Below are 12,974 nucleotides of genomic sequence, written 5' to 3' on the forward strand. Positions count from 1 at the left end.
TAAGTTCAGGATAAACTTGTATGTTTTTTGGTATTCAAATTGTTGAATGTATGTGCAGAATGTAGGCAGAACTGTTTTCTGTTTAAGAGGTAACAAGCTTGATTTTATCTTACATTTTGAAATGACATTTTAATAATTTTGTTAAATTCCTGGCAGTATTTTTTAAAACAGGGATTTCCTGTAATTCCTAAAAATTTTAAAGGGTTTTGTGAAGCTATGAAGTTAAATATATTGATTACATAAAGCAGTAGTGGATCCAGAGGGAGGTCCAATCATAATCTTTAAGGGGAAACATGATTATATTAACTGTTCTGTGCAAAAGGAGAGCTCAGTCATCACATTTGGACCAATCAGAATTCCTGCATCTGCGCCTGCAAAGTTTCTGAAATCACTAATTTTACAATCTCACTGTAACATACATTGTGTATATGCAAACAAAAATATACCAGGACTAGGCAGTTATAGAAATATGTTTTAAACATGAAGTTTAATTTAGAGCATGTTGGCTGTTATATACTGGCTAGTCTGTGAAATAATAAAAACATTGAATGGTTTGTTGTAGGTGGGTCAGATGGTTCATGCTATAAAGATGGGATGGATGAAGCCTCCTAAAGAAAAGAAGGAAGGAGAACAAGAAGACAAAGAAGAAGAAATAACTTACTATGATTTGTGGAAAGATGACAATGAGGTGATCATCGTAGATTTGTGGAAAAGGTTGTGGAACATGCCTTTAAAAGTCGTAGAAAGTCTTGGGATTTGGTTGATTACAAAAAGTATGAGATTGAAATATTGGAGTAATTTTTGTACATTGGTTAACACATTCTTTGAATTGTTAGTGCACTGGGTAAACATATTTAAACGTATGGTTTTTTTTCTTTGTTTTAGAGTGAGATTACTCGCCGATACCGACAGCACATCCCAGCTCCAAAATTACCGCTTCCTGGCCACGAGGAGTCGTACAATCCACCACCAGAATATTTGTTAACAGAAGAAGAAGTAAGTGGATGTATTGATTTATATTCCAGAAATTATTTTATAAAAATGGAGAAATAAAAGGAATATTTCCAGTATAAGTACACTTCCAGAAAAAAATTCAGGATTTTAGTTACCAAAAAAAGGATAATGATAATATGGTAAATATTTTTGGTTTTGGAGATTGGGGGCTTGGGGGTTCAAAGACATTTAAAAATATAAAACGGTAAATGTTTTTGGTTTGAGTGTGGTCACCAAATCTAGCAGCCATTAAAATATAAATGGTTTAAGCAAATTTTCATTTCTCTGAGGCTTCTATGCCATGTTTGCTTTTTGGGATATTTTGATGGATTTAATATAATGTTTGTTTGAACAATTATTTAATGTGTATAATAAAATTTGTTTTTTATGGGTATTTGTATTTGGAAAAGCTGTATGAAGCCTGGTTTGTGTTAAGGTTACTGATTGTGTCTGTCTTGTAGGAAGATAAGTACTGGGACATTGACCCAGAAGACAGAAGAATGAACTTTATTCCTCGCAAATACTCGTCACTCCGTCTGGTGCCGGCATACGACAAATTTGTCAATGAGAGATTTGCCCGGTGTCTAGACCTGTACCTGTGTCCTAGACAGAGAATAATGAGGGTAATTATTGCAACACAAATATAAATAGATTTGTTGGTCGTTTTGGAAAAATATTCAGTTTTAAATGCTCAAGCCACTTTTAAAAAATATATTTTTCTTAACACCAAGGATTGTGTATTTTCTTTTCAACATCACCTGTCCTCAAACAAGTGCATCCTTAAGGACAGGTGATCTATCTATAGTTTTTCTAAGATGTCATAACAGTGTTAAAAACCCCAAAACATCGTTAATTTCAGTATGATATATAGACGATGATGATTTTAGAAGTAGTGTTTGTTCTACATAAATTACTCTATTGTGTGTTGGTTTTGATTTAATTATTGACTTTTCTTTATATTAGATAGATGCTAACTTTTAATTTTTATGTTCATTGTGTTAGGTGGAACTAATGTTAAATCTTTAGTCCGTTGAACAAACTTCATTTGATATTAATTACAATTTAGTATTTGTTGTTAGAATTTTCTTAATTTTTTTCTCAGATTTCAAATGACTTATCTGTTCATTTCCTTTATATTAGATGCATGTCAACCCTGAAGATTTGATCCCAAAGCTTCCGAAGCCAAGAGATCTTCAGCCATTCCCAACAATAGAATCTTTGGTTTGTTTATTTATTATTATGTTTAAAAATTAAATATTAAATTGAATCTTAAATTGAACTAAGTAACTTGTTTCAAGTAACTATACATTTTTATTACTTTTATTAAAAATATTAATAATAACAATAGATATCCATATTTTTTCCTGCGACTGAACATTGTTCAATATCATTTAGCTGTAATCAATAATCTAGGTCACATTAAAATGTAATTTGGCAATACCTTTAGATGTCATTACTCAAACTAGAAAAAACATGTCCATCTTCTTCCTTTAACTTCACCTGTCATGAAAACAAATTCCACTAAGAATAGTAGTCCGGTTCAGGGAAAAGAAGGAAGTTACAGTCACGTGACTTGAACAGGAAGGAGGATGCAGTTGAATAATTTTAGGCCATCCCATTGGCTGTTAGGATAATCGAACCAGACTACTATCCTTGGGGGAATATGCATTTGTTTTGAGGACAGGTGAAGTATTTATAAAAAAGAAAACACCAAAAAGTGTTCTAGATATTTCACTTTGTATTCTGGTTACGTCTATAATGTAATTCATCTGTAATGTAATTTGTGTTACAGGTGTATAAAGGTCACAGTGACATGGTGCGGTGTCTCAGTGTGGAACACAGTGGCCAGTGGCTGGCTTCAGGTGAGTGGTGTCTTTACTACAGTGTCGCTATTTCTCATTCCAGCCAGTGCACCATGGCTGGAATATCAAAGGCTGTGGTATGTGCTGTTCTGTATGTGCGATGGTGCATATAAAAGATCCCTAGCTACTAATGGAAAAATGTAGCGAGTTTCCTCTCTAAGACTATATGTCAAAATTACCAAATGTTTGACATCCAATAGCCGATGATCCATGAATCAGTGTGCTCTAGTGGTGTCGTTAAACAAAACAAACATATAAAGGAGCATTCACAGGCCTCTGAGAATTGAAGCAACCCATTTATGTATTAAGCAAAAATAAATTCCTGTAATCCATTTCCTTTTTGTCCATTGCCAAAATAGCCAACTGCTAGTTTTAATGCAAAATGCATACAACATTTAGTCTTTGGCTAGTACAGTTTTCCTTAAATTAGCCACATTTTAATAATTTTTGAGGAAATACTCTACTTGTCTCAAAATTTGTTCCAGTGTGAGTCTTTGACTGTGCTTGCAGTTTTCAGAGACCTGATTCACAGTTGTAATTTGTGTATGTTAGTATAATTTTATTTCAGTACTGAAGTTTAAAAATTGATTTCTTATACTCTGTACACTCTCAAAAATATGATATTAAGAAATATTTTATCTTATGTAGTCATCCATCCTGTGTGTCTAGCATTCTGATTAACTTATTGCAGAAAGTTAGGCTTTAAAGTGAAACAACTTGTTGTATAATTCAGTTTATTGGAATATACTAAATATATAATGTACATTTTTATAGTATTTCATGGATGATATAAACAATAAATGTGTATTCAGGGGTGCAGAAAGTACTCGCCCGCTCGCTAAATGCGAGTAAAAATTCTGACAGACGAGTTCTTAATAATGTTTTTCACAATATATCTATATATATCATTTGAAGTGAAGACACTGTATATTATAATATTATTAATAATATACTGTTATTTTATGGACTGGCGGACTAGTAGAAATTCTGGCGGGCTAGTAAATTTGAGTTGATTCTAGTCCGGCGGGCTAGTGAAATATGTTCCATTTCTGCACCCCTGAAATATCAGGACAGTCCCATCAACCTTAGATTCTGATTTCAATATTTGTTTAATTTGTAGTTTGGGTTTTCCTCCCTGTTTTACAGGCTCTGATGATGAGACTATTCGACTGTGGGAGGTTGCGACTGGCCGGTGTTTGAAGACGATCCACATGGATGGGAAGGTGAAGAGCTTGGCGTGGAATCCCTCGTCTGCTGTCTGTCTGCTGGCAGCAGTCGTGTGAGTCTTTCAGTTGATTTCTCAGTACTGCCAATCAATCATTTCTAGATTCCACTGACTTGTTGTCCAACATCGTATAACCATAATTAAAATGTTTTGAGTGCATTGTTATATAAAACATTCCTTCTTTCTGGGGGCGGGACGTAGCCCAGTGGTAAAACATTCAATCGATGCGCGGTTGGTCTAGGATCGATCCCCGTCAGTGGACCCATTGGGCTATTTCTCATTGCAGCCAGTGCTCCACAACTTGTGTAACAAAGGCCATGTTATGTACTATCCTGTCTGTGGGATGTTGCATATAAAAGATCCCTTGCTGCTAATCAAAAAGAGTAGCCCATGAAGTGGCGACAGCGGGTTTCTTCTCTCAATATCTGTGTGGTCCTTAACCATATGTCTGATGCCATATAACCGTAAATAAAATGTGTTGAGTGCATCATTAAATAAATCATTTCCTTCCTTCCTTCTTTCCTTCCAATAACTTGTATACTGAATGCTATTGTATATTTTTGGTATATATATAGTGACATCCCTCAAAACAGGACCATCATTAAACTGGAATTCTCTCAAAAACTGACGTTTTTCACAGTCCCAACAAAGGATTTTGCCTCGGTAAAAATCCCTTGTAAACCGAATACCCCTAAATATAAGACATTTTACATTCGTTTTTGTGTCGGGATTAAAGGGGTTTTACTGCAATGTATTAAGAATTATTTTGGATCAAACCATTTAACTTAAATAATTATTTCTAATTCTAACGGCATTTCTTTGTCCACAAGTATAACCATTAAAAGTGTTTCTCCATCTTTCAGGGATAACTCTGTGTTGATATTGAACCCTGGTCTTGGAGACAAGCTGGTCATCACAAACACAGATGACCTTGTCAGTTCGTTCGAGGCTCCTGAGGAGTCAACCTCAGGTATGTTATTTAGCTGGTCAGTTTTTATAAACAGTTACTAATATGACACATGTTTTCTGATGAATAGGGTTGTATGAGGCTCCTGAAGAGTCAATGTCAGGTATGTTATTTAGCTGGACAGTTTTTATAAACAGTTACTGATATGACACATGTTTTCTGATAGGGTTGTTTGAGGCTCCTGAAGAGTCAACCTCAGGTATGTTATTTAGCTGGTCAGTTTTTATAAACAGTTACTAGTACAACACTTTTTCTGATATGATTGTATGAGGCTCCTGAAGAGTCAACCTCAGGTATGTTATTTAGCTGGAGAGTTTTTATAAACAGTTATTGGTACGACACATGTTTTCTGATAGGGTTGTATGAAGCTCCTGAAGAGTCCACCTCAGGTATGTTATTTAGCTGGAGAGTTTTTATAAACAGTTACTCATACGACACATGTTTTCTGATGAATAGGGTTGTATGAGGCTCCTGAAGAGTCAACCTCAGGTATGTTATTTAGCTGGACAGTTATTATAAACAGTTACTGGTATGACACATGTTTTCTGATAGGAAACCTTTAGGAAGTGGGAGTGAGAGATGTAACTCAGTGGTAAGGCACTTACCTGCAGTATGATGGGTTATAGGATCAATCGCCCTCTATGACTTGTGTTTTGTTACTGGTACGACACATGTTTTCTGATAGGAAACCCATAGGAAGTGGGAGTGAGATCTGTAACTCAGTGGTAAGGCACTTACCTGCAGTATGATGGGTTATAGGATCAATCGCCCTCTATGACTATGGTACGACACATGTTTTCTGATAGGAAACCCTTAGGAAGTGGGAGTGAGATATGTAACTCAGTGGTAAGGCACTTACCTGCAGTATGATGGGTTATAGGATCAATCGCCCTCTATGACTTGTGTTTTGTTACTTCAACCAGTGTTTCACAACTGCTGTGTACTGTATCTTGTCTGTGGGAAAGGGCATACAAAAGATATTTTGCCATTTGTTGCTGTAAGTTTCTTCTCTCTTTAGCCATATTTTAAAATGTGTTAATGTGTCATTAAAACAGACATTCTTTCCATGTCTGTCGGATTTGTTCTTAATTCATTTAAAGTTTTACTTGCCATTATTTCAGAGAAAAAACTTCCTGTACAGTGGGAGACGTTTTCTGAAGAGAAATATGAGGTTGGCTTCAGAATTAAGATTTCACATCCTAAGGTATGTTTAAAATTTTCTCTTTTCTTAGCAATTTTTATTTATATAAATATATATATATATTTATTTTTTATTTTCACATTACCTGTCCTCAAACAAGGGCACCTACCCCCCAGGCAAGTGGTCTGGTCCGAACATCCCAACAGCCAATGGGATGGCCTAAATTCTTCTGCTGCATACTGCTCTCTAGTTCCAGTCACATGACTGTAACTACCTTCTTTTTCTCTTCGCTAAAGGGTCTGGACGTCCTTTTGCTTGGCTCTGTTGGAGTCAACTTTTTTATACGACCTTTGGTTTTGTATTCGTGTTTGGGTGAAATGTTTTTCACCTTCGTTTTCGCTAGCTTTCGTGTGTCGTTTCGCATATTTCGCTTGACTTTCCAAGCGTTTATTTACATGAAATGTTGTTTATATTGCCGGTTGTCGTGTCGGACGCCATTTGCCAAATGGCGTCTTTGTTGAGCGACTTTGTGTTTGTGTCATGGTTGGTTTTTTCTTTCTCTTTCACAGATTGAAAAATTGTTATCATGTCTGATGTTAATGTTCAGCGACTTGTACGAGCATGTTTACGTTGTAAGAAGTTACTGCCGGCGGCGACCCACACGACTTATGTCCGGGTTGTCGTGTTCCGTGTGCCCTTACTTCAAGATGCGACCTTGTTCGGGGTTATTAGATGTCGAGTTCATGGCTTACCTGAAGGTGGTGTCAGCGAGGGCCAAGAAGGTGGAATCTTCGCCTTACATAACAGACTCCGTGGCGGAAGTGTTATGCTCCATTTTGCCGTCCATGCTTCAAGAAACAATGGCGTCGATGGCGACCGTACCCAAACCGGAGGTTTTGAGGTCAGGTCCGGTTCCAGTCCCCTCTTCAGGGTGTGCGGCTTCTTCAGCTCCACCGATACCTAAGACTTCGGATGACAGGCCTGCGGTCTCTACGCAGCCCTCTAAGAAGCCGGCTCATTCAGATAGACACTCCACAAATTCCAAGGCTCACGATCTTCGGCGGGGAAGTCCTCTTCGGCGCATTGGAGCCGGGACCGTAGCCGCTCCCTACGTGTTCCACGGATCGTCAGCGCCGACCTTCGGTTGATGTGGCTTCCAAGGCCTCCGAGGGATCTAGACGGGACCGTCCACGGTCCGGTTTAACCGGCGGCTTCAATTACGGTAGATCGATTGGCCTTTGCTCGAGTTCTACGAGACTTTGGTGATGAAGCGCCTGCGGCATCTGTCATTGAAGAGCCAGACTCTATGGACCATATGACTATGAGGGATTGCTTGGCGGCCGTCTACGACATGTTGCCGTCCTTGCCACATCCACCGACACCGTCCAAGAAGGGACCGACACCGATGATAGCGACTGATATCACTCCGGAGGATGTGGTCATCCGTTCTTGGTATCCACACGGCACCGCCCACGGTCCGGTTCTCCGGTATCTCCATCGGGCCATGACCAGAGCGACCGGCTGTTCACGGATGCTACGTGACTTTTCTGATGATGAATCGGTTCTTGCGGTGTGGAAGATCTAGATGTGGCGGACCACCTGTCACTGATGGCCTGTCTGGCTGTCATATCTGATATACTACCGCCGCTGGCCCATCCACCGTTACCAGCCAAGAAGGGTCCGGTTCCGATGATCGCCACGGATGTCGGCATTCGATCGTTGGCTGCCACAGGCCCCCGTCGGTTTACACGGCTACCAGTAACCGGCCCGTGCGGATCGCTTGTTCCAGCAAGCAGACGGAGCCCTGTAACGAACTGGAAGATTGCGACATCGGCTCACCGTTCGGTACCGTCGTCCCGTGATCGATCGAAGTGGTACAGCGTCCAGGGTTCCACCAGCTCCTGCCAGTCTGTGTACATCGTACCGTCCACACCAGTCAGCAGCTGATCCGGCGTTCAGGGTTTACACCGGCTCCTGACGGGACCGTCCATGGTCCGTGTTTCCGACTACAGCCAGTACATTGGATCGAATTGCCTGTGCCAGGTTACTGAGCAATTTTCCAGATGATGCGTCGGCACCTTCCATGATAGAAGATCCGGATGCAGTGACCCACATGGCTGTGATGGATTGTCTCGCTGCCGTGTATGATATGCTTTCGTCATTGCACAATCCACTGGCACCATTCTAGAAGGTTTCCGTTTTGATGACTGATCCGATGTCGAGATTTACTTGAGTTGACTTCGTTTGTGCCGTTCCCCATTCGTCACAACGAACGTATCCCGTCTTCAACCTATCCTTCAACGGTGTGGCGCCGGCCTTGGATGACGCTGTTTCCGGCGGGACCAGACGTCTTCCTAGAACTTACAGATCGGCACGTCCTGTCGATGGCTTCAGTTCAGCGTAGATGTTTGTACATGCTGTCCTATTTGATGTTTTCCTGGCGACCATAACTCCTCGTGCGCAGGATGCCAGAGGATATGCCTTGTTCCAGCCGTCGACTTTAATGTTGGTCTACCTTATATCTTCCGTGACGTCGATGTCCACTACGATTGCACACTATCGTCAACTGACTTGTCTGAAGCGATCCATTCTTGACTTTCAGCACAAGCCGGTAATCTTGGCAGACCTGTGGTCTACATACGGCTGTTATCCGTGAAGGGGTTCGACGTTACAAGCGTTCCGGGTTGGTGACGAAGACAGTCTACTGGTCCGGACACTTGTGTTGAGATCCCGTGCACCGAGATTCTCTTGTTTGAGGAAGGTTCAGCGACATTCGGCAGATCGTTCTCTATATCCGGTGGCAATGCAAGACAGTCGCTACTTCCGCTGGTTCCGGAAGTCATCCAGTTGCCATCATGTGGTAAGGGGTTTTTACCGTGACCGTTTTCCTATGGTTCATTGCAATGCTGTCTAGATTGTCTCTGTTGATGTTTCGCACCGGGTGGTGTGACAGCCGTGGATTTTAGCCGGTTGCTGTTTTGCGTTGCTTCACTTCCACGTATATCGGGCATATAGCGTAGCGAGTTTCTACGCTGTCTTTGGCTCTTGCCTGTATCACGGGGTCGCTGTTTCTGATGTCTTGATTCCTGAATCACTCTATTACTGTTTCATGAAATATCATTGCAAGAGTAATTTTGACGTCGGCGCAACATTTGACGCTTAGAGGTGACGGTATCCAGTTGTTTCTAAATCCATGCATTCAGTACAATAACGCAGATTTGCTGATCCGGTTACCAGTCGCCCTGCAGTTCAGTCCCTGTTGGTGGCTGTGGTCTCCAGATGAAGCCGATCTACACATCAACCTGTTGGAGATGTTGGCAGTTTACAACGTCATCCTTCATTGGCGAGAGATGCTGTCAGGCGCCTCTCTCATGGTAGCCACAGACAGTATCACTGCAGCGGCTTACATCAATCGCCAGGGTGGAACACTCCAGCAGTCTGCTGCAGTTGACTTATCGTCTCTACAAGTTGGTCGACGAGATTCCGCTGCAACTTCGGTCTCGCCATATTCCAGGGGTTTCCAATGTGCTAGCCGACACGTGTCTCGCCCGTCATTTCCACAGCCGACAGAATGGATGCTCCATCCCGAAGTGTTTCGATGGGTGTGTGACAGACTTTGGACACCAAATATCGATCTCTTCTCCACACGATTCAACCATCAGCTGAGGGTTTACATGTCTCCGGTGCCAGATCCCGAAGCTCTGGATCTTGACGCCTCGGCCATCAGCTGGGAACAGATGGACGCGTACACTTTTCCTCCACCAATCCTCCTTCCAAGGGTGCTTCAGAGGTTTCAGCTGTACCATTGTCGCCTGTTGCTCATTGCTCCGATGTGGTCATCCAGGATGTGGTATCCAGATCTAATACGTATTGCCGATCCACATCCTTTACCACTGCCAGACTGGGATCATCTGTTGCTGCATCCCACGTCAAGACTATACCATCCACGTCCGCAGTTGTTCCAACTGCACGCGTGGACTTTATCTCCAAGAGTTTGAGGAAGAAAGGCTTTTCTTCGCAGTCCACGGCGGCCATTTTGAAAGCACACAGATCATCTATTACTGCGGCTTACAATGTCAGATGGCTTTGCTTTCACCGATGGTGTGTCCGGCAAAAAAACTCAAACCTCAGACGATCTAGATACCTTGTCTCGCTGATTTTTTGCTGTATCTGCGGACCACTTTACGATTGAAGGGGTCTACCATCGCTGGGTACGTTTCGGTCATCGCTACTGTTCGTGATGTCGCTACTGGAATGAAGTTATCGGGTATTCCTGAGATCCATAAGATGATCAAAGGGTTTCGCCTTGAGGATCAAGTACACCGGTTTCAGCCACCAAGATGGTACCTGAATCTGGTGTTACGAGCGTTGTCGATCGAATCCTCTTCCCTGCAAGACTTGACGCGGAAGACGGTGTTTTTACTCAATTTTGCCACGGCTGCCCGTGTCTCAGAACTCCATGCTCTTGATGTGGACTTGGTATGTTTTCACCGAGATCGTCGTGCGGTCAACTTGAGGTTACTCATGAACTTTGTTGCAAAGAATCAGTTACCAGACCAAGCGCCTCGTTCGTATGTTGTGCAGGCCCTCTCCTCTATCGTTGGTCCAGCGGACGTTGAGGACTTGGCGTTGTGCCCTGTCAGAGCCCTGCACCAGTACATCGAGAGGACCAGATCTTTTCGACAACATCACAAGAGACTTTTCCTCTCCTGTAACCAGAGTCGGTTGAGGGATATTACCAAGAACACGGTGGCCACCTGGATCCGGTCTTCTATCCTGACCGCCTATCAGAAGGAGGGTTTACCTGCTCCATCTGCTACTAATCCGCATGAACTCCGTGCCTTGGCTGCCACGATGTCCCTGCACTGCAACACACCCATTCAGCACATTATCACTGGTTGTTTCTGGGCTACGGACTTCATCTTCGCCAACTATTATCTGAGGGATATCTCCATAGAAGACGAGGGGTTCCATCATCTGGGTCCGGTTGTTGCTGCACAGACTCTGTTGAATACAAGCCGTCCTCGTCGCCGTTGATGTCTGTCTGATTCTGGGCTGTATACCGAGATGTCTATCGAATCAACAGGTGAGGATTGCTTAGAATTTTGTTCTTTTGCACAGTTCATGCACTGGTGCCGGAACTTTTGTCACGATAACCTTTACCCTGCACTGCATGTGGTTATTTGTTGTCGTTATTGAACTAACAGTTCTTTGGTGTACTAGACAGAAAACACTCGGGGGTCTTGTTCTGTTTAATGTTCTGACGGATGCACCTCATTAGGTTGTCGCTTGTTATTACTAACACTTCACTACGTGAGGGTTACCTAACACCTGCATCCCTGGTGGCTACGTCTTCCCACCCTGTCAGAACCAGCATGAGATGTGGCTACTGCCTCCTGGTCCTTTGTTCTAGGAGCCGCACCTGCCACTGCTGACTGATGCCACCATTCTGGTTGTTATTACGAACATTACCTGCATTGGTCTGTGACGGGCATCCCTAGGAGGAGAGCTTACCAAGGTTGGCCTTATTCTTCCACTAGTCAGCCTCTTTCCAGTTTGGGGAGTTATCACAAGCATCTACGGATCTCGGCACCCACCACCATCTGTTGAATGCTGCCCTTGTTTGAGGACAGGTAATGTTAAAAGAAATGGAGAAAACTTGGAGTGTTTTCTCTTTTATAGATACATTACCTGTCCTCAAGATTTCATCCCGCCCGGGCCTCCCCGCTTCCTGTTCTCCGTGCTATGCGCTAAGGGAAAAAGAAGGAAGTTACAGTCATGTGACCGGAACTAGAGAGCAGTATGCAGCAGAAGAATTTAGGCCATCCCATTGGCTGTTGGGATGTTCGGACCAGACCATTTGTGTGGGGGGGGGGGGGGGAGGTGCCTTTGTTTGAGGACAAGTAATGTATCTATAAAAGAGAAAACACTCCAGTTTTCTCCATTTTTTCATTTGGTGTCCAGAATCAATTTACTATTTTATTTTTCTGATTTTAGTAATTTGTCATTAATTACAAGCTGCAAATTTGTAATTTTTAGTTCATTACGGCGTTGTTTTTCGCTATAAAACCCATTTTTTCCCAAATAAAATTGCACTTTACTTACCGTTCATTATTTAGAATATACATTTCCATTCACCTGAAGTGTTTTTTGGTAATCCTGGTAATCCTGGTTTTTGTAATACCACAAAATGCATTTTTCGTATTTCATAAAATGGCACGGGCCTCTGAGAAAAAAACGTTGAGCAGACAAGGTCTAATCTATTTTTAGAGGGGATATTTCCATTTCAATGTCACAGACGTTGGTATACCACGTGACCGTTATCATTTTGGTTCGGTTTGTTTTCTCATGCACGGTTCGCACAATCAACATTCGATTTGTTGTTGTTCATTTGTGAGATTTTTCTTCACAGTTCGTGAACATTTTCAGTAACAATAAAGTTCAGACAAGTAAGTGTCTCAATACAAAACGTTACAAACCCTTAAAACCAATAATTTTGCTAAGTCTTACAATATCTGGAGAGGGGATACAACCAGGACAGAACAGTTAGAACATGTTCAGGAGAGGTGAAAGAAACGCACCCCAAGTCTGTGAAATTTGTCGTGACGTAGGCATTGTTGTGCTTCGAGCGACATCTACCGGTGACATCAGAATATTAACTTTCAAAATTATTTCAAGCAATTGGAACATGGGGATTCCCATGGTATTTATCGATATAAAACCTACTTTTTCACTCCATTTGATAAAAACGTGATCTAAGTGTGTTACAGGTTTGTAGATTAACCA

The 12,974-nt window shown here is 42.0% G+C and overlaps 1 protein-coding gene across 1 annotated transcript in view; it reads left to right on the plus strand.

The window, feature by feature from the left end:
* Window positions 1-12,974, plus strand: part of LOC121388364 (ribosome biogenesis protein bop1-like) — a 29,094-nt gene that overhangs the window by 11,475 nt on the left and 4,645 nt on the right. Inside the window, exons 7-14 of the mRNA XM_041519662.1 lie at window positions 563-688; window positions 886-996; window positions 1,455-1,616; window positions 2,134-2,214; window positions 2,786-2,855; window positions 4,002-4,134; window positions 4,944-5,050; window positions 6,169-6,251. Of these exons, the coding sequence (XP_041375596.1) occupies window positions 563-688; window positions 886-996; window positions 1,455-1,616; window positions 2,134-2,214; window positions 2,786-2,855; window positions 4,002-4,134; window positions 4,944-5,050; window positions 6,169-6,251 (873 nt within the window). The remainder of the gene's footprint in view (window positions 1-562; window positions 689-885; window positions 997-1,454; window positions 1,617-2,133; window positions 2,215-2,785; window positions 2,856-4,001; window positions 4,135-4,943; window positions 5,051-6,168; window positions 6,252-12,974) is intronic.

Source organism: Gigantopelta aegis, chromosome 14, assembly GCF_016097555.1.
Source record: "Gigantopelta aegis isolate Gae_Host chromosome 14, Gae_host_genome, whole genome shotgun sequence".
In the NCBI taxonomy this organism is placed as follows: Eukaryota; Metazoa; Mollusca; class Gastropoda; order Neomphalida; family Peltospiridae; genus Gigantopelta; species Gigantopelta aegis.